The sequence below is a fragment of the Ahaetulla prasina genome, chromosome 1, assembly GCF_028640845.1.
Source record: "Ahaetulla prasina isolate Xishuangbanna chromosome 1, ASM2864084v1, whole genome shotgun sequence".
In the NCBI taxonomy this organism is placed as follows: Eukaryota; Metazoa; Chordata; class Lepidosauria; order Squamata; family Colubridae; genus Ahaetulla; species Ahaetulla prasina.
Window position 1 is genome coordinate 135,915,684 of NC_080539.1, and position 23,005 is coordinate 135,938,688.

Genomic DNA, 23,005 nt, shown 5'->3' on the forward strand with positions numbered 1-23,005 from the left:
TATCGCTATCCTTTGTTCATTGTGAGCCTTAGCTTTCCTCACTTCATCTTTACAGGCTCGGGCTATTTGCTGATATTCTGCCTTAGTTATTTGCCCCTCTTTCCACTTTTTATATGTGTCCTTTTTGTCTTTCAATTTGTCAGATAGTTCTTTATGCATCCATGCTGGTTTCTTTTGAGATCTATTATTTATTATTTATTATATTTATTATTTATTTATTGTTATTGGCCACGCCCACCTGACCATCAAGCCATGCCCACCAATTAAGCTAGAACCAGTAGGGAAAATTTTTAGATTTCACCCCTGCTTAGATCCCATTTCCATATATCAATGAGCTTTGTTATCTGCTCTTGAGTTTTGAGGAAGACCTTTTCCAAGCCTAACATAAAATAGGAAGCAAAGAGATACAAATTATATATTTTTAATGCCATGACAATTGTTGCTATCTTCTCTTTTTATGAGTACTCTGACTTCATTGGTTTAACAGGTGTTTTTGTGTTTAATTCACCATAGAATCTGGTGATGGATGTAGGTTTTAAGAGTTACAGATGCCCATTTTGTAATTGTGCTGCTTTGCTTCATGAAACAGAAAATGAGAACTGTGATGGACATTAAAACTATCCAGTGAGAACTGAATAGATTGTTTTTCCTCCAAAAATAACCAGTTCTCCTTTACTGACGACACATTTTAAAATAAAGATATCAAGGGGGGAAAAAAGCAATCGAAACATTTCCAATGCTCCAAGCTTGTACTTGTCCTGTTCATTTTCTTCCTTGATTAAAGGCAGACAGTTCTTCTCATGAGATATGTTGACTGCAACTAGGCTCATAGGGAGCTCTCAAATTGGCAGCAGAAATGCCACTTCTGCAGAAACAACACTTCATATCTCTATAGCAACAGATTTATAGCATCTTTCTCCCAATGATAGGCTGGATTCAGGCTTACTTCTACTTTAGGTAAGTTAATTGAAATTAATAATAACTTAAATCCTGTTGGTTTCAATGGGACAACTTTAAAACAGATTAAATCTAGAGTCAACTCAATATTTCCTATTACCTTTGTCTGTAGGAAAGGATATTGTCTGTTCCTTGTATCATAAATTTCCTCTATTTCTTTGATCTGGTTTATTTGCCTCTGATAGATACTTTAGTGAGAAAGACATTAAATAAGGATTCTATTTTTTAAATACCACGAAGATAATCAGGGGTGGGTTCCAATATTTTTAACTACTGGTTCTGTGGGTGTGGCTTATTTGATGGGCGTGGCTCGGTGGTCATGTGACTCGGTGGGCGTAGTCAACTTGAAGTCACTCAGGGCAAGGTGGGGGCAGTACCTTGCTGTGAGTGACATCAAGTTGGTCACGCCCACTCAGTCACACGACCAATGCTGCAGAGACAGGGCGATTTCTCCCAGGGGACAGCCAGAGCTTTGCCGCCTCCTCTTTTCCTCAGAGGAGCTGCCTCCAAGTCATTGCGAAAGGACACACACACACACCCAACACAACACAACACAACAGACTCACATACAATGTAAAAGCAGCTGCACTTCACCCAAAATGGCTCTGCAACAGCAGGAACCTCACACAGCCACAAAAAGCTCAAAAACCAACTTTCACACTTTACACACACACAACACAACACAACACAACTGACTCACACTCAATGTAAAAGCAGCTGCACTTCACCCAAAAGGGCTTCTGGTGGCTCAGCAGACTGTCTGTCTGTTATTAACACAGCTGCTTGCAATTACTGCAAGTTCAAGTCCCACCAGGCCCAAGGTTGACTCAGCCTTCCATCCTTTATAAGGTAGGTAAAATGAGGACCCAGATTGTTGGGAGCAATAAAAGTTGACTTTGTATATAATATACAAATGGATGATGACTATTGCTTAACACAGTATAAGCCGCCCTGAGTGTTTGGAGAAGGGCGGGATATAAATTTTTTTTAAAAAAAAGGCCCCTGCAACAAGCAGGAACCTCACAAAGCCACAAAAAGCTCAAAAACCAACTTTCACACTTTACACACACACAACACAACACAACACAACACAACTGACTCACACTCAATGTAAAAGCAGCTGCACTTCACCCAAAAGGGCCTCTGGTGGCTCAGCAGACTGTCTGTCTGTTATTAACACAGCTGCTTGCAATTACTGCAAGTTCAAGTCCCACCAGGCCCAAGGTTGACTCAGCCTTCCATCCTTTATAAGGTAGGTAAAATGAGGACCCAGATTGTTGGGGGCAATAAAAGTTGACTTTGTATATAATATACAAATGGATGATGACTATTGCTTAACACAGTATAAGCCGCCCTGAGTCTTTGGAGAAGGGCGGGATATAATTTTTTTTTAAAAAAATGGCCCCTGCAACAAGCAGGAACCTCACAAAGCCACAAAAAGCTCAAAAACCAACTTTCACAGTTTACACACACACAACATAACACAACTCTCACACACATAACTCTCTCTCACACACACACACAAAATGCCACATACAGCTTTGTGAGATTCTGTGTGTTTGTGTAGTTAGAGTGAAACACTACAGAAACACACCAAATCTCAGAAAGCTGCACAAATATTTTATTTTATTATTTTATTTAATTTATATTTTTTAGATCAGTCTAAAAAATAGTAACTTTAAGGTTTGTGGACTTCAATTCCCAGAGTTCCTCAGCCAGCAAAGCAGTTGCTGACTGAGCAGATGGATTCCAGGCAGGCAGTTGCTAGCTGATGCAACTGATGTAAAGCATGGCTTTGCCATCCCAAAAGAAGCTGCAATCAGGTAAGTGAGGAGGGGGGATTGGGTGGGCCAGAGGGGAAAAAAAATTAAAAGGCTCCTCTCACGATCCAGCTGAAGTTGCCTAATAGCAGCCCAGAAGCTCTTAACTCAGCTGGGATTGCCAGAGGACTCTTTTAAAACCTTTTGTTTTAACAACCTCTTCGGCTGAAGAGGTTGTTAAAAAAAAAAAACTTTTAAAGGGTTCTGATGATCTCTGCTCAGCCGCATGATCATCAGAGGTTTTTTTTTTTACTTTTAAAAAAAGTAAAAAAAACCCAAAACTCTGATGATCGGTGAACCGGTTTGGGGATGTGGCCAGCCAGCCATTACTACCGGTTCTCCGAACGCCAGAAGATTTTTACTACCAGCTCTACAGAACCGGAGCAAACTGGGGGGGCAACCCACCACTGAAGATAACATATGTAAGCTGAGGTTTGGAGAGCGACACTGAAGGATAATAAGTTTGTAAATGCTCATGTTCATCTGAATTAGATTTCTTGTTTGAGCAAAATACCTGAAGAGCTTTTAGGGAAACATGTCAGTTGCTGGTCTCAGTCGTGGTCTCTAAACAAGGACTACCTATGTAGATATACATACACATGTAGCAAACCAAAGTTATTTCTTTGGCCAAATGATGATCTGTAAAAATACTTTAGATTGATTGCATTGTACTGTTGAACAGTTTGGCTTTGCTTGGTTCATCTGCTGTTTTTTGATAACAATGAGGTACCCTTTTCTGAAGACGCCATTTCTGGATTCAGGGCAGTGATGGGTTGCTACTGGTTTGCCCTAGATCGGGCAAAACTGATAGCGGTGGTGGAAGGTCCCAGACGTCTCTGTGCATGCGCAGAAATATTGTGCATGTGCAAAAGTGCGCGCACACCCGCAAACGAACCATTAGCAAACGAAATTGAAATCCACTACTGATTCAGGGGTTATGGACAACTGCAATCCAGGTTTTAAATTCCCCTTCCTAGGGAAGTATGCTTGAGATGAAGATGGTGGAAACATGGAATACCTAAAATACTAAAATATTTAGGGAGGAAACAGGACCATCACAGAAAAGGTTCTTGAGTCTAGAGAAAGGGGGGAACATGAGACAATGATTCATTCACATTAATTATCCCAGGAATAAGTTGCACAGGAGAATTATTTAAAAAATCTACAGTACTTGGTACAGTAGGACCTGCCTACATCATGCCCTCATGGACCCAGTGTATTTAAAGGGTGAAGTGCTCTAAGCTTCAAAGAATAAAAATGTTTTCAAGGAACAAACCACAGTCATGTGACATTTCAGGTGCTTAGCAACTGGCTTGCATTTACAGATGTTTGAAATATCCCTCAGTCACATGACCATGATTTACATTTTTGTCAAAACCCACTTACTTCTGGTTTTCAGCAACCCCCTCCCCCCAATTGCAAACAATCGATTCACTTAATGTCTGCAGAGACATTCATGACCACGGATTCATTTAATGATTACTCTTAGTTGCTTAATAACCACCACAAAAATAATTTTTTTTCAAGCTCAAGCTCAACCCCTCCAAGACTGAGTGGCTGTGGATGCCGGCATCCCGGTACATTCAGCTGCAACCGCGGCTGACTGTTGGGGGCGAATCATTGGCCCCAATGGAGAGGGTGCACAATCTGGGTGTTCTCCTGGATGGACAGTTGTCCTTTGAAGATCATTTGGTGACTGACTCCAGGAGAGCTTTTTACCAGGTCCGCCTGGTCCGCCAGTTGCGCCCCTTTCTAGACCGGGATGCCTTATGCACGGTCACTCACGCCCTCATCACTTCTCGCCTGGACTACTGCAATGCTCTCTACATGGGGCTCCCCTTGAGGTGCACCCGGAGACTTCAGTTGGTTCAGAATGCAGCCACGCGGGTGACACCGATCCTGCGCAGGCTGCACTGGCTACCTGTGGTTTTCCGAGTGCACTTCAAGGTGCTGGTTACCACCTTTAAAGCGCTCCATGGCATAGGACCGGGATATCTTCGGGACCGCCTTCTGCTACCACATGCCTCCCACCGGCCGGTATGCTCCCATAGAAAGGGTCTCCTCAGGGTGCCGTCAGCCAAACAGTGTAGGCTGGCGACCCCCAGGGGGAGAGCCTTCTCTGTGGGGGCACCTACCCTCTGGAATGAGCTTCCCCCAGGACTTCGACAACTTCCTGACCTCCGGACCTTTCGCCACGAGCTGAAGACGTATCTATTCTTCCGAGCAGGACTGGCTTAAATAGGGTTTTTTAAATATGGATTTTATTGGGGTTTATTTTATATTTTGTATTGTATTTTAAATTTTAGGCCATATTGAATAAGTTCTTTAAAGAGTGTTTTTAATTGTAATATATGGTATTATTTTATCTGCCTGTTCACCGCCCTGAGTCCTTCGGGAGAAGGGCGGTATAAAATTAACACACACACACACACACACACACACACACACACACACATAATAATAATAATAATAATAATAATAATAATAATTGTTGTTATTATTATTATTATTATTATTATTATTATTATTATTATTATTATTATTATTATTATTATTATTATTAAATTGGTAAAATCTAATCAATCATGTGATGACCTGCTTGACGTCTTATGATCATAATGGGCAGTCTCCATTACAGTCATAAATCGAGGACTACTTGTAAACAAATAAATGATTAAATATAATAAACAAACATAGATGCACAGAGTAGAAACTCTTAGTGTCCTGTCCTTTGTAGACCCTAAAAGAAATGTTCTGAACATATTATGCAGTTTTAGCAGTGAGATAAAAATGCTGAGGCCAGGAAGAATGTTCTTTTCGATTCTATTCCAGGGTTTAATCACTATTTCACAAAGCTACTTACATTTTCTATTGATTCTTTGTGACCCACACTGAAAATTTAGATATTGCAATAATCCTCAGAGGAAATAAAACACTGCATGTCTTAAACAAGTACAACAAAATGAAAGAGAGGAAGTGTTTGCCAGAAAAGAATAATCAGCAGTACAATAGAAAACCTTTGATTTAATTAATTACTCATATAATAGTATTGTAAGGTGCATTTCAAAAAGCAAATACTAGGATCATTCATGTTAAAGAAGTTTAGACTTATCTACTGTAATAAGGACCATGTTTCAATAAATCAAACAGCATAGCACACAAATAGAAAAATGCATTAAATTATTTAACAGTACTTAGCATTGCCACAGGGTCTAAATAAACCTTTAACATCTTTTTTAAAAATTAATTTTCCAACTGAACAGAATTCAGCATATGTGTATTTTACTCCTGAGCTCTCAGTTTACTTTCTGTTGACAGCATCAGCTGTTTTTGAGTAATAAAATTCTATGCAATTTGTGATGCATCCTTTTCTTTCAACCACATAGAAACAGGTTTTTCAAATAGGTAGTTTTTCCAAAAAATTATGAACTAGACCCAATAGAAATTAAAGATGCAGATGTTTTCAGAATAAGACCTGTTTCTACACAAACCCTTTATGAATCCAATCTGTGATTTCAAAATATTATGTTCATTATATGTATGGTATATATACTGCTGAATCCCCACAATTTAGCTGTTCACTGTCACAGTTTGTCAAATATCAATTCAGAAAAATTATTGAAGCAAAGGTCCACGTTAGACCCAAGATCCCCTTTACTGGGGAGATTTTTTATATATATACAGTGGTACTCAACTGTTTCAAAACATGTCAAATTTGTTACTTGGTGCATTTTGATGCGAAAAGGTTGTCCCCGTACGCATTGTTTGCTACTTGACCCACTGCAATAGGAAGAGGGGGGAGGGCAGATGTGGCAAATGGACAGGAGATCAGCCATGGTAGGAAGATGGCTGCAAAAAGAAATGGGGGATGGCCACAGAGGGCAGACAGAAAGTCAGCCATGCTGGGAAAGTCACTGACATAGGAAAAAGGACAGACAGGAAGTCCTTCCTAGCCAAACAAAGAGTCACATCATAAGTCCTATGGTTTGTTGGTACTCATCATTTTTAGTATTCATCATGCCTCCCATAACCACAATATACTGAGGTACCACTGTGCTTTAGGGTATAGACTAAACTTACCTAGAGTGAATTATTATAATTTGTTGTATTCATTAAAAATAAAAAAGAAATAAAGTACCTTCCAGGAAATTAACTCCCTGTACTTCATAGAAACTTGCTCTGTTCTCTCTTATATTGCGAATATCGCAAAGAGCCCATTTCACTGTACAGAAATATAGCTTTGCATACCCTAGACTCTCATAAAAGCACCTTGAAATGAAGCTTAAGACCAACTTAATTTGTTTCCAATACAAAATATAATTTGTTGTTACATACAAAATGGCTAAATATGATTCGAGGTAATGTAATAAACCCAAATATCAAAGGATAGCTAATTATCAATTCTGCTTTGATAACCATGTGCCTGTCTATATTTTGCTGGGATGGGAAGGCAAGATCAAGATTTTTTATTTGGACAGGATGATGTTAGTCCTATGTTAAACATATTTGTTACTGAAAAGGGATACTTTGATATTAGATCAGACCACTGGGAAGATTAATTATAATTTCAAGGAACAAACTATATGTTTCAATTAGTGTTTTCTTCTTGGATTAATTGAATATTAGGTACAACTGTGTGCAGGGACAAGTGAGTGAATCCTTCCTTCCCAAAATAAGTCTTTCCTAGCCTTTCAAAAAAGTCTCTCCTGACCAAAAATGGAATTACACTACTGATCTCTGAGTAACTTCACTGAAGGAGATGACCAGGCTGAGCCCAAGGGAGAGGGTCATACGTGTCATCAATCCTGAGTCCCTTTGCATCCAACAAGAGATCTAAGTTCAGCCCACCTTGAATTTCTTTGAGTCTTAGATACTGCCAGTTTGCTTTGACTGTTAGTTGTTCAGATTCAGGGGTGAAATCCAGCAGGTTCTGACAGGTTCTGGAGAAATTTTGAGCAGTTCAGAGAAATGGCAAACACCACTTCTGGCTGGCCCCAGAGTGAGGTGGGAATGGGGATTTTGCAGTATCCTTCAGCTGCCACATCCACCAAACCACGCCCAACAAGCCACACCTACAGAACCGGTAGTAAAAAAAAAAAGGATTTCACCACTGTTCAGATTCTTGTAGCTCGCAATAAATATTTATGTCCATTCGAACTGCCTGGCTCTTCTGATTTCCCTGGCGCTTGACATTCACAGAGTTAATACAAATCAAAGTAGTACAATCACTGATGAAATATGGCATTATAAAAGTAAATAATTATTGCTAGAAATGGCAATTGTCTAAGTGTTGATTGGTTGACTTATATTTATACATAATTTAATTTACACAAAATAAACCTTTTCCAATTTTCATTCATATTTCGTATTAAGGTTGTGCCCAGTAGCAACGAAACCGGTTCTATTTACTAATTGTAAGGTAATATGATTATGCTTTCAGGAGATAGTAGCTGAGTTTTTAAGCTTCTTCTTCTTCTCCTCCTCCTCCTTTTTCTGAATGCTCTGCAGGCTCATCAAAAACTGTTTAGAATGATTCTGTCAGCAGTATGCTGACAGAGACAAAACTGCCTTGGACCAGAAGGTGCAATATGCTAAACGAAACTTACACTGCTCCAGCTATTAAGAAAGAAAAGAAATATCAACCAAACTCAATAGTCTTTTCCTTAGAAATTTGATTCTGAGAGAATACAAAAATATATTTTCTTTTTCCTCTCTCTCTCTCTTCCTATCCATTTCTTCCTAATGTTCTCAGATCAACTCAGTATTGATCCGTTGGTTGCAACAGGATTTGACCAACTGACTCAAAGTCTTTCAGGCCAGCTTTCATGCCTAAAGTGGGACTAGAATTCACCATCTCTACATTTCTACCCTGATGCCTTAACCACTAAATGAAACTGGATCTTGTACTCACAAATATATATTTCTGCTAAATGTTAGAATCCACTTTCAGGATAAATAACGCATTAGCCCAATGGTTCAGGGAAGAACCAGCATGTGATGTTTCACACAGGATGAACAAAAGAAAATAATATTTTTTATAGAAGAAGGGTCTTACTGTCCCAAAGGTGCTTTTCAAAAGGCAATTGGACTTTCTTGGTTTCTTCTTTGAAAATATTTCACTTCTCTTCCAAGAAGCTTTTTCAGTTCTGCTTCTTGGATGAGAAGAAAGAAAGTCCAGTTGTATTTTGAAAAGCACCTTTGGGACAATCATGACATGGATTATTGAGAATTTCCATAGATAAGAGTCTTGCTGGGTCAAGTTAATGGCCCATTTATTCCAGTCTTCAATGTTCTACAAAGACCAGATACATTCAGAAAGTAACAAACATTGAAGAATGGTGTCGTGTCCCACTCCTCCGCTGACGGCCGGGTCAGGGAAATCCGAATCAGGCTTGCCTCTGCAGCTCTGCCCAAAGTTCTAGCAAAATCCTCAGAGCAGGCAGGAGACCAGTAAGTGACTTCAGCAAGATAAGTTCGACTTTGCCTGACTCAGAGACTGCCAGAAAGCAGATCCTTTATATAGGCCATGGGGTGTGGCTCCATGACTCAGCACTCATTAAGGCCTGCCCCTCCCTTCCTTCTGTTGCCTCCGCCTATCCAATCTTCTGATGCGAGGGTCACTCCAATCAGCTGTTGGAAGTAAACTTTCCTCAGGCTCACATGCTGTGGAGGAGGGGGAGGGGTCTAGCTGCTCCGTTTGCCTGGGCATGGAGCCAATGCTGGGGCCGGGGGATGCTCCCTCCTCTGCAGCCTGCTTGGGCATGGAGCCAGGGCTGGGACCGGGAGGTGCCCCCTCCTCTGCAGCTTGTCTGGGCATGGAGCCAGGACTGGGGCTGGGAGGCATACATTCCTCCGTGTTCGGGAGCAGATAAGCAGACCCCGGCTGCGGTGAGAGCGGACAAGACACAACAAATGGTTTCTTGCAGTGGTGACATTCAATTTTTTCCCCCTTACTGGTTCTGTGGGTGTGGCTTGGTGGGGAGGTCCTGTGACTGAATGGGCATGGCCAATTCAATGTCACTCACACCCACATGACCTCCCCCACCAAGCCACACCCACAGGACCCATTAGGAAAAAATGTGTGTATGAGCACGAGAAGGGCTCATAGTGAATGCTGTGGCAGAGAGAAGCTGGACTTTTCTCCCTCCATTCACAGTGGAGCTGCTGCTTCCTTTATGGTCCCCCCCCCTCCGCGCCCCTTCCCTCCTGGAGATGAAATTCTAGGACATCTTTTCCCATAACTGGCATCATAGGAAACAGGATATGTTTGTTATAAATTTCATTTCCAGAACTTTTCTCAGTTTTTTTTAATTGAATTTATTTGCCACCTTTTTCCTGGGAAATCAAGACGGTGTAAAAGGCAGTCCTTTTAATTTGCTTTCCGTAGCATAATTTTGAGGTTAGTCATCCTGAGTGCAAAAGATAAGCTTTATTATTAAGGTAATTGATTGGTCTATGTCCAAGTCCAATATTTTAATTACTACACTATACTGGCTCCCAAATTATAATTTTTAATGCCATAGAAAAGGAAAATTATTAAAGGCAGAGGAAATAATAATATTAACTATTTTTTTTTTGACAGACAATTCTGGCAAAATTATATCCATTGGGTTGTGAAGACTTAAAAGTGACTAACCTAGTAACATAACAACAACACGCTGAAATAAAATTTATTTTACCCATTTTGAAGGGGAAAATTGGCATCAGCATGCTACTAAAAATCCACATGATGGCCCAAAGTTGTGCACTCCAAATCTGGATTAAAAAATAAGACAGATCTAGTGAAATGCTATAATACAAACAGCAGGAAAGTACATGCTGTGTGCAGGCCATTCTTATAGGTACCAATTGGTGTTGTTGCATAACTGTTTAGGTCGCATCTCAATTTTTTTTTTCTTGGCGACTCCATTTTCTATTTATGGGTTGAAAAATTATCTCTCTCTTTTTTTTAACACCATAGTCAGAGGTACAAAGTGCAGGGACACAACCTGCACCAGCAGGTTCTGACCAGTTCTGGAGAACCAATAGCGGAAATTTTGAATAGTTCGGAGAACCACTAAATGCCACCTCTAACTGGCCCCGCCCCCATCTATTCTCTGCCTCCCGAGTCCCAGCTGATTGGGATGAAATGGGGATTTAGCAGTAACCTTCCTGTGGAGTAGGGAGGGAATGGAGATTTTACCATATCCTTCCTCTGGAGTTGGGTGGGAATGGAGGTTTTACAGTATACTTCCCCAGCCACACCCACCAAACCATGCCCACCAAGCCATGCCCACAGAACCGGCAGTAAAAAAAATTGAATCCCACCACTGACCTGTACCAATGATTAGATTAGATATTATCGTTTCTCTGCTTGTTTTGCCATGTGGCTTTGAATGCCCTTTACGATAACTTTGGAACTTCCTGAATTGTTCTTTTTCTTCAGAAATTTATTTATTTATATATTTGTTTGTTTGTTTGCTTGCTTACTTATTTACTTATTTAGTCAAGTTTAGCCAATTTCCCCACAGAGGGAAAGGCATACAAATAAACTATTAAAACATAAAAAAAGTATTTAAAATTTAACAAGAGCCATAGATCAATGTTAAAATTAAAATACAGAGGAGGACTGTAGAGCCACATTTCCACCCCTTTCTGAAAGGCAAGGATGGGGAGGGGGGGGGGACTCACCTCTGGAGACAGAATATTCCATAGAGACAAACAGGTAAGTCCTTGACTTATGACAACAATTGAGCCCAAAATATCTGTTGTTAAGTAAGGCATTTGTTAAGTGAGTTTTGCCCCATTTTATGACTTTTCTTGCCATGGTTGTTAAGTGAATCACCTCAATTGATCTGGTTGTTAAGTGAATCTGGCTTCCCCATTGACTTTTGATTGCCAGAAGGTCGCAAAAGGGTATCACATGACCCCAGGACACTGCAACTGTCATAAATATGAACCTGTTGCCAAGCATCTGAATTGTGGTCACATGATCATAGGGATGCTGCAAAGGCTGTAACTTTGAAAAACGATTTTGTCACATTTTTTCCCGGTGCGATTGTAACTTTGAACAGTCGCTAAACCAACTGTTATAAGCTGAGGACCACCTGTACTGTATTAGTGTTTCTCCCATGTTAAAGTCTGAAACAAGGCAGCTATGAAATGGAGATTGTGCTGTTTTTTATGTTACAAAGCATGGCAAGGACAGTGTAGGGGCCACTATAACTAAAAATAGCAGAAATATAATGATGGCATGGCGGCAAAGATGAAAACGAGAGCAGAAGAAAAGGTAATGATTCCCACTATAAAGGAACTGAAGTTATGGTTGTATGTCTACTGTATTTATTTATTTATTTATTTATTTATTTATTTATTATTTAAATTTTTATACCGCCCTTCTCCCGAAGGACTCAGGGCGGTTTACAGCCAGATAAAATAAACAGTACTATTACAAAATAAATACTATTAAAATACCACTAAAAAACTTATTCAATTTGGCCGCAATTAAAATTTAGCAAATAATAAAACCCATTAAAAACCCATTAAAAACCCATTTAAAAACCCTTAAAAACCCACGAATTTAAAAACTAATCCAGTCCTGCGCAGATGAATACATGTGTTTTAAGCTCGCGACGGAAGGTTCGGAGGTCCGGAAGTTGACGAAGTCCTGGGGGGAGTTCGTTCCAGAGGGTGGGAGCCCCCACAGAGAAGGCCCTTCCCCTGGGTGTCGCCAGACGACACTGTCTCGCTGACGGCACCCTGAGGAGTCCCTCTGTGTGAGAGCGCACGGGTCGGTGAGAGGTATCCGGTAGCAGTAGGCGGTCCCTGTACAAAAGGCAATCAGCAACAGCTGGAGAAACTGCTTCCTAAGCAGCAAACTGCTGTTCATTTTTGTTTCTTTGCATGTTACTACAGCATTGTGAATGTAAGATGGGGAATACTGTTTAGTTTGAACATCTAATTCAGTAAGAGCTAGAATCTGATTGGCCACAGGGCAAGCCTACTTCATGCTTTCAGATCTTTTTTTATTTTAATTCCCTTCTCGTTTAAATTATGCAGATTTTGTCAGTGAAGATGCCAAGTTCACAGGGACTCTGACTACTTTATTCTCAAAATGTCTTGCAAAGTTGTCACTGTGAGCCTCTAGTGGTTCCAATGTATTCTGAGACTTGAGATGTGATCGTCCCTTCATCGATCTGAAGTTTTAGTGAATGTCTTCCTGGAGATGTAATGAGGATGGAAAAACAAGATAACTTTACTGCTGTCACTGTCTTAAAAAAATAATAAGGATAATCTTCCAGTTATTCTTTACTCTGATTGTTGTGTGATTTATAACCATGCACAGTCTTTCAATGTGATATGATGTAAATATGGCTGTTCAGCTATATCACAAACTCTTTAGGTTACAGCTGTTACAGGAACTTCTATACAAGAAACAATTTATACTTTCTGCAATTTTTGGAGAGAGCAATGAGGAAGCCAGAACTCTTACTAATAATATATTAGATCTATCTGCATTTGTACCAAATAGCTGGCCAGAACAAGTTGCAATATAACCAAACCAAAATGTCTTTATTTTTCAAGGACATAAACACAAGCCAGGCTTATATAATTTTAAAGAGTGGTTCATGATTTCAGTATGCCATATATGGAAAAGTGTGATGCTGTATATAATAGAATTTAAACTTATCTATAGGTGATGGAATCCATGAAAAATACTTTAATAGCACAATGTTGCACATTATATTTCAATATGCGTATGTGTATTTAAAATTTTAGTTTTTATACAATGTATATAATGTTTTATTGTACATTGCCCTGAATCTTTCTCTGAGGGAGATGGGTGGTTCAAAAATATGGCAGCTGCCACTTTTTGTTTGCTTGTGCTTCATTGCTATGCCATGATAGATTGCCGTGAACTGTGGGGAGGGGGAATGAAAGGTGGGGTGCTTGGGAATACGAAAGTAAGTGCTGAATCTCCTTGAGGCACTGCCTCAAGGTCACCCAGCTGGAAGAAGGAGGGAGCAGCATGCCAAACTGTGCTTGGACTGACCGTTGTGAAAGCATCTTGCGTGAACCTGATTGGTTACATTGGGGTAGGCAATGGGAGATATTTAAAAGAAGGAAGAGTAGAACTTAGGTGTTTGGCACATGATTCTCAGTTCTGGCTTTGCAATACTGCAATGCATTTGACCTCTAATAAACTATACCTTTCTCAACAAATGAAGCCAAGGATAATTTCTATTTAGAGGTTTAAGTTGTGGCAGGTCCGACAATGTGGAATATAAATAAATGAAAGTAAAATAGAAATCCTCCCATTCCAGTACATTGGGAACTTTAACTATAATTTAAGACCTACAGTCTCAGAATACAAATTCTGTAAGATAATCAAATAGAGTAAAATACTCATTCATGAGATCACTGCAGAGGAAAAATGGTAAAGAAACAAAACAAGTCTTGCTAAGATTATTTCCCTACATTCAGAAATTTAGTGAAAAAGCAGTAGCAAGATGTGATGCAAGAAAAAGGATCCTTTTCTGACCTCTTGTAAGTGATCTGCTTAACTCCAAGGCAGTAGAAGAAAACGAACTGTTCAGCAACCTGCAGTGGTGGTAGTCATGTTGTAAATTACAAGCCCATAACTAATGGTAGCATCCATCTTTTCTGATCCCACATACTGTAGTCTCTGATGACTAATGCCTCTCCCATTGGGTTGTTTCTATTATTGGAAATCTTTAAGCAGCTTTAGGAACAGCCATTTAAAAACTACCATTGAAATATTTCACTGTACCTGAGATTTGAAGTGCTTTCGTGCCCTAAGTCATTTTCGAGGATTTCTAAAAATGTATTACTGAAAAATGCGTCCTTCCTCTGCAATATGGGAGAGAAAGTATGAAAAATGATGAGCAGCAAGGTGCAATGGCACTGACATGAACAACACACTTATAACAGAGACCTACTTTGATTAACACAATCTTTCTGTCACATTAGGATGGATCTATACCAATTATGGTGAACCTTTTTAGCACTGAGTGTCAAAAAGGTTGGGCGAAAAGGTTGCGTGCACGTGTGCTCATTGGGCCACACTCTGGAAAAGCCAAACTTCAGGGTTCTGGCACACATGCGCACCCAACAATCAGCTGGCTGGCACATTGATTTTTGGCATTGCCACATGCGTGAAGGGCAGCTGATTTTAGTGTGTACATGTGCGTCAGAAATCCGGAAGACAAATAGGCAAGCCTGTGCATGCCAGGTGACATGGCGCCGCATGCCACTTTGGGCATGCGTGCCATAGGATCGCCATCATGGATCTATACAGTGAACACTAATCGTATTCTATGCCTTGGGAAGCACTGATGTTGCCTTAAATACTGATGAGTGCTGTAGAACAATTACAGTAATCATTATAAAACATGTGCAAAAAGATTCAAATGTTTCTTCAATGTTCACAGATTTTAGCACAATTAAACTGGCGGGATGCAATCATTTCTGATACAGAAATGTTTACCTGCCCAAAGGAAAATAACAGTGCATAAATGCTATTTTTGTTCAGTCTCATTCTTTCTCTTAAAATCTACTTCACATTGATTCTTTTGCACTTGTAGGTTTGTCACTGGAATACAGAGAAGCCATATTTTGAATACTTGATAATGGGGAAAGAGAAGTCTATAAAATACAAGCATAATTATGTACAGTCTCATATGTCAGAGAGACCTTAAGAAATGCTTACAAATAATTCATTGTATAATGTGATGAATGTTTCATTGTATTTTGTAAAAAAACTTCAGAAAATGCCTGAAGAAACGAAAAATCCTTCTTTATTTTATTTTAAGAGTTGTTTTTGACCAAACCTATTCCCCAAAGAGTGGCTTGCAAGAATAATGATTTTAGGGTTTGGAGTTTTTTTGTACACTGCAGAGTCGCTTGTGAGATGGGCAGCTATGTACGGTAAATTAGATAGGTAGATAAATTGATAGGTAGGTGGTAGATAAGTAAGTAGGTAGCTGATAGATAGATAGATAGATAGATAGATAGATAGATAGATAGATAGATAGATAGACAGACAGACAGATAGACAGATAGACAGAAGATAGATAGATAGATAGATAGCATTCAACTCTAATAAAGCAATAGGAAGACTAAGGGTACCTAAAATTCTCAAGGGGTACAATCACATAATCTTTGCTCATAGCACAGTTAATTAAAATGTATCCCCCAATGTTAATCTTCTTATAGCACAAATCTGCATGTGTCTGACTGAAAACTACTGCTTTAATGGAGAATATTTTCAAAACAGTATGCATAACAATGCAGTCTATGCTTAGTCAAAAGTATAGCCTGCTATGTTCTCTTAGACTACTCTATAGTAAATACACTTAGAAATGCAGCCAAATAGACCGCATGAAGAAAACATTGTCCAATTGTTGGACAATATATTGAATCATGCTTGAAAAAAATTCATGGCTGATGGTGACCGTGAATATACAGTACAACATGGTAGAAATACATATACATTTCCTTTAACGTATCAGTACAATTTCTTATCAATATAAATTCCTTTGAGGTTTTTTTTTAACAGTGACACAGCTATCTTTGCTACAATATTAGCTTTGAAATGATTAACTGGATCCATTTCATCAAACACAATAAATAATACACAAACATATACACATACTTTGTATGTACACACCCACACCCACACATATACATTCTTTGTTGCCCAAAAAATTGACAATGTACTCAGAATATGTTGCCTAGTAACATGATCTCTTGCAATAATAGCAAAAACAAGCATTTAATCGTAGGAGTCATATTGGAATCATATGTTTCTGTAAAGATTTCTATGCATTCAAAGGGACTGTCAAAGACTCTAAGATTAACAAATTATTAACTAATCAATGCCAGAATGAAGTGGGTGAGTTGGTTAGGTATCCGATTGTCCAGTGCCAATATATAATGTAAAAACATGGTCTTGAAATTGGCACGGCACTATATTGGCATAATTATATACTTAAGTTCATGTTTAGCACAGATTTCTGAATATCATAATCATGCCTTTTAATCTCTACCTAGATATTGATGTGATTTGGAAATACAAATCCCAAATAAGAGCAATAAACATCTTTACTTACATTCTGGAGTCATCCCATAATGCGCAATAGGGATTCAATGTGCCCTGAAAAAGTGGGAGAATATCCATTAAAATGTATTTTTTATTCAGAGATGTAGCATACATACATACAAACAGCAAAAACTATTGAGTCCTGAATAAAAATGAAAAGTGCAGTTGTATGAAATATACGTAAACATAATATTCTACATCAGACTTGGGCAGACATCAAACCTTCTGATACATACATACATGTATTTTATATCAAAGAATTCTGAACTCTGAGATTTCAGTGAGCATAAGAACCAGATTAAATTCCTAGCTCTGTGAATCCATTCACAGTTATTCCAAGCTTCTCTTCATCCCAGAAGTTTAATTTGCACGTGTTCATGTACAATATAGTTTTGTTTTATTTTGTCTGAATAGTTAGGATCATAAATCCTTGCTGAACCATTGCCATTCATCTTGAGATCTATGAGGTTATCCTAATTTATCTTCTGCATTTATCTTCATAATTTACAAATGATTCTTCTGAGCAGTTGTCATGTTTCAACTGCGTTGCCATTTGAAGACTGTTTTCTTTTGTCTCTGTTATTATTATAATTACATTTGTATACCGCCCTTCTCCCGACTCTGTTGACTTTACTACTTCATTTATTGTACTACGAACACATAATACTCCATGAAAAATCAGTTTCCACTTCCTCCTTTAAAAGTTAAAGATAGTGTTCATGATTCTAAAGGAAGTCCACTCTGGTTTTCATAGAAGAAGGCCTCCAGGATGGCCTTCATCCGGATAGATAGAAGCAATTTACTTTGTCACTATGAAGAAATCAGAAAAAAAAAAAGCAGCTCTCCAGAAGCTATGTATAAACAGTTTTATAGACTGTTCCATTTATGGCTGCAGTCCAGGTCAGTCTGATCTAGACTGCTGAAAACAAATATGAAAACACTTTGCCACTCTTTATGTCCAATATACTCACGTTGTTGAAACTTTTTTTTTCTATGCTTGCTCTGGAAAAGCTACTCTGACAAATCAGCATACACACAAAAGCCAACCAGATTAACATTTTAAACAAGTTTTTCATTAGCTTATACAAAAACAAGATATGAACCCAAGCAGGTCATTCTGACAAGAGATAAACAGAGAGTAAGACAATTAGGGGTCCAAGCTAGAAATGTGCCTAACTAAATCTGACAGTGTAATATAATTTTCTCTTCTTTAACACTACAAACTTTTGATATATAGCCTGCACTATGGAGATAAGATTGTCCTTTAAAAACTTAAACTGGAAAAAGAAATCATTTCCTTGCTGAATTGGATCCAGGAAGATCCAATTACATATTGTCCATTTTAAAGAATGTATATAGTTAGTATGCTATATTCAGTCAACCACCTCCATTGAACTGTTTCCCACAGCCAGGTCTTTAGGCCCTTATGAAAACATAGGAGGGTTGGGGCCAACCTCCCATCGGAGGTGGGGGAGATGTTCCAAGGGCAAGAGCAACACCAGAAAAGGCCCTCCTCCTGGATCCCACCAGCCATTATAATCAGGCTGATGGGACCGAAGCATGCCTCCTCTACCAGAAGGAGTGGTATGGGCCAATCCCAGTGGGCTGAGATGGTCCCTCAAGAAACCTGAACCCATGCCATGAAGGGCTTTAAAGATGATCACCAACACCTTGAATTTTACCCGGAAGCATACTGGTAACCAATGCAGCTCATGGTGCTGTGGTGTTACAGGGGCTATTCTTGCCGCCCCCCCCCAAAAAAAGTGATATTGGATGTTCAGAGAAAATATGAAAATGTGATCTTTTTCTGAAATAAAAACAATGTGTATTTAAAAAAAAAAACCCTGGCTGATAGTTTGAAGCATTGTACTGCGAGCTGTTGCTAGACATATGAAATTATATTGCAGCATGATTAACTTCTATTTCTGATTTCAAGTCCAACTTTGGTCAAACTAGAAATGGTCACGGGCATCCTAGTAATTAAGTGCAAAAATCAATCACCAGGAATTATAAAAATTTTCTAAAACGGTAATATTCTTCACTTTGATTTCTTCTTTTTGGAGGAATAGGTGTGTCACCAGGAATTGTTGAGCCATCCTGAAAGGTAGTTCTTGGTTCTTCAAAGAAAGCCCACTGGTTTGACATTCACACTAGGACACACAGCCTTGCACACAGACACCTCTTGCCTCAGGGGTTTGCTTTTTCCATTTACACAAGATTCTTTTAAAACAATGACTTTTAAAATATCTTAAGCCCCTGATATTCATATGGATATTCATAACCATCACATTAAACCACCATAGAACAGATTTAAATCGCATGTGGGATGGAGCCCAGTTATTAGCACAATATGAGAAAAGAATATTTGAATAAAATTTCAGGATTTTACTCCTTGGTTGGAGAATTAATTAAATAATTAAATGATTAAATTGGTAACATTAACTTCTGTGCTTTGTGAGCCATTAGTGTACAACATTCAAGGTCTGCAGCTGAAGCAAAATTGTCTTCACCTGATTAAAATTAACTACAGGGTTCAAAGATAAAGCCATTTTAATTACAACAATTACTATCCTGTCTTAAATTTAGGTGAATTATTGTAGAGGAAAAATAAAAAAAGAAACCATTAAATTAGCACATTGGAAAAAAAAGATACCGATTAATTGGCAATTCTACTTTTGATATATATATATTGAAAGTAGCACTGCCAATTTTTATATAAATACATACACAGACACACACACACATTTATACACATGCATACATTTACATTTACATATACATACACATATGTATGCATACACACACACACACACACACACACACACACACACACACACACACAATTTATATAAATGCAAATTAAAAAAAAATTAAATGGTCTCATTTTAACAATTCTATTAATCCAGGGCTGTCAAACTCCCAGCCTCTGGGCTGGATGCATCTTGTGTTGGCCATGCCCACACCCAGTTTAGCGAAGGGGAAAAAAGTCCTGACACTTCATATGACGCTGCAGTGATGACTTGAGTTTGACACCCCTTGTATTGAACCCTTTTACATAAACATTTAAGATCTAAATCCAAACAACTATGCAGTCAGTTTTTAATGGAATGCTAGCCCTATCCTCAATACGCTTTCCTTTTTGGAGCGCTTCTGAAGTTCTTTGCCTAAATAAACTCTCTTCCCTTTCAAATCTCAGGTTTGAAAACAACACTTCCTCTAAGGTATTATTGATAAGGTTGCTATTGCTGTTCTGTCTTGTCCGCACTTCGAGTCCTTCTTAATATTGCAGAAAAGTGGACGAAGTCAAGCGTCAATTAATGTCTTTCATCTTGTGCTGCCAGAATGAAACTGACAAACATTTTCAAGGTGTGACAAAAAGTGATACGCTTTGTCACTATATTTCTGAAAAATGCAATAAAAGGGGGGAAAGGGGAAAAGACCTGTTAGAGGTCATGGTCAAGTTCATTTAACTTTCCCCTGGCCTTGGTAATACTGTGCTACAAATTGTTATTGGTCCCAGTAATGATATAAATTACTTTAGTGACAATATTTGAAATGCTTATTGTTGTATTCCAGTTTGAGGACCAAAACACATGTAGTCCTTGGCTTATAATCACAATTGAGTCCAACATTTCTGTGGCTAAGCAAGACAATTGTTAAATGAAGTTTTGTCCCATTTACAATTGTTTGTTTTGCCACAGTTGTTAAAGTAAATGATTAAGTAAATCACTGTGGTTGTTCAATTAGTAACACAGTTGTTAAGTAAATCTGGTTTCTCCATCGATTTTGCTTGTCAGAAAGTTGCAATGATCACATGACCCAGGACACTGCAGCTATCATAAATATGAGTCAGTTGCCAACCATCTGACTTCTGATCACGTGACCATGAGAATGATGCAATGGCCATTAATGTGAAAAATGGTCATAAGTCATTAGGAGCTGTGGTGGCGCATTGGTCAGAATGCAGTATTGCAAACAAACTTTGCCTATATCCTGAAGTTCAATCTTGACTGGCTCAAGGTTGACTCAGCCTTCCGTCCTCACGAAGTCGGTCAAATGAGAACCCAGATTTTGGGGGGCAATATGCTGACTCTGTAAACCATTCAGAGAGTGGTGTAAAGCACCACCGAGCAATATATAAGTCTAAGTGCTATTGCTAGGAGTCACTTTTTCTCAGTGCCGCTATAATTTTGAATGGTCACTAAAAAAATTGTAAGCTGATGACTTACTGTAATTACAACCTCCGCTCCTATTTATTGATTTTTTTCAAGTGACTATCTTGGCCCTTCAAGTTATGCATTATGTCAAGAGACAAAAAAGCAGCAAAAATTCCAGAAATTTTCTTTGGTATTGTAAGAGAGAATAACAGAATCTTAAAGGCCTGTCAGACACAATTAAGATAGGCTTATTTTGAGTTTCTTTCTCATGACATCGACTTTTCTCAGAACTGAATAGACTTTTCTCCTTTGCCGGTCCTTTTCCAAGGTAAGATTTACATTTTTTTCACTCTTTATATTGATCTGTTCATATTTTAGGATACGGCCCAATGAAAAATTAATTTTATGAACCATTTATTTCAGTGGGGCAGTTGGCCATGTATTGAAATTCCACCCATTCCAATTAATCAACCCCTTAAAAACCCTAAAGCACCTGCCATATAACATCCCAGACTTAACAACTGTCAATAAGAAAGAGGAAAAGTCTGTATAGTGAATATGGCAGTACCTGGAGGCAGCAGAAGAGAAAGAACTGGAGAAAATTACAAAATACAAAGACGTGAAAATACAAGCAGAATGACCGTGGCAAAAGAAAGAAAAGATAGCATCAATACTAATAGGTGCCATAGTGCAATCACAACGTATCTGGAGCCCCACTTGAATATCAATGGCATTGGTAAAATGACCATCAGTCAATTGCAAAAGGGAACTTTACTTGGAACAGTTTACCGTATATACTCGAGTATAAGCCGAGTTTTTCAGCACGTTTTTTGTGCTGAAAAACGTCCCCTCGGCTTATACTCGAGTATATACGGCTTATACTCGAGTTTTTTTTTTTTCTTTTTTTCACATTATACCGGATGGTGCAAACTTGGCGGGCTTTTGCATTAGCGCGGGGAAGCCCTGCCGGTGCAGTGAGAGGGCGGGGCGGGGGAGCCGCCAGCCTTCTCGGCTGAGGGAGGGAGGCTTTCCCTGACCGGTAGCTGCCTCATTTCCCTCCCTCGGCTTATACTCGAGTCCCCAGTTTACCCCAGTTTTTTGGGGTAAAATTGGGGACCTCGGCTTATACTCGGATCGGCTTATATTCGAGTATATACGGTACATCTGATGAATTTTATGCTATCAAATAACAACATTTGCCTATCCCAGGTTTTTTGGGAAGGACTTGACAAGTAGACAAAAAGTGCCAAATCCGGTCTAAACATCTGCTGGCTCTTCTTGAAGTAAAGGTAGTCCTCAACTTACAACTTCAATTGAGCCCAAAATTTCTGTTGCTAAGCGAAATATTTGTTAAGTAGTCTTATCCCATTTTACGACCTTTCTTGCCACAGTTGTTAAGTGAATCTGGCTTCCCCCATTGACTTTGCTTGTTAGAAGGTCGCAAAAGGTGATCCCGAGACACTGCAAGCATCATAAAAATGAGTCAGCTGCCAATCATCTGAATTTTGACCATGTGACCAGGAGGATACCGCAATGGTCATAAGTGTGAAAAATGGTCATAAGTTACTTTTTTCAGTGCTGTTGTAACTTTGAACAGTCACTTAATAAACTAAATAAAAGACTGTAGTATATTTAACTCTGCCTGTAGTATGTTTAACTGTATACCACAGAGCTTCTGGCAATGAGTAGTTTAAAGATTTTAGTAAAAATAAAAATTAAATAAATACATCATATTGGAGATTTCCTAGAGTTTATAAAGAGCAGCTTAACAATGAACTACTTAGGCATTTAGTGCTATGGAAATTGTCATGCTTTTGCATCTAAAATAACATGAATTTGTCATTTTAGTGAGTCGGTTCTGTTCATACTGCATACATATTGCTTCTAATTACATAATTGTAACCACAAACTACAAAATCAGTGGGGGGAAAATAAAACATGTGAGCTAAAATTGACTGGGGTTAAAATAA

General features: G+C 38.7%; 1 protein-coding gene across 1 annotated transcript in view; it reads right to left on the bottom strand.

Annotated features, from left to right (window-relative positions):
- ADGRB3 (adhesion G protein-coupled receptor B3) overlaps nt 1-23,005 on the bottom strand; it is a 574,188-nt gene that overhangs the window by 243,506 nt on the left and 307,677 nt on the right. The window contains exon 16 of the mRNA XM_058176574.1: nt 16,889-16,932. Within this exon, the coding sequence (XP_058032557.1) occupies nt 16,889-16,932 (44 nt within the window). The remainder of the gene's footprint in view (nt 1-16,888; nt 16,933-23,005) is intronic.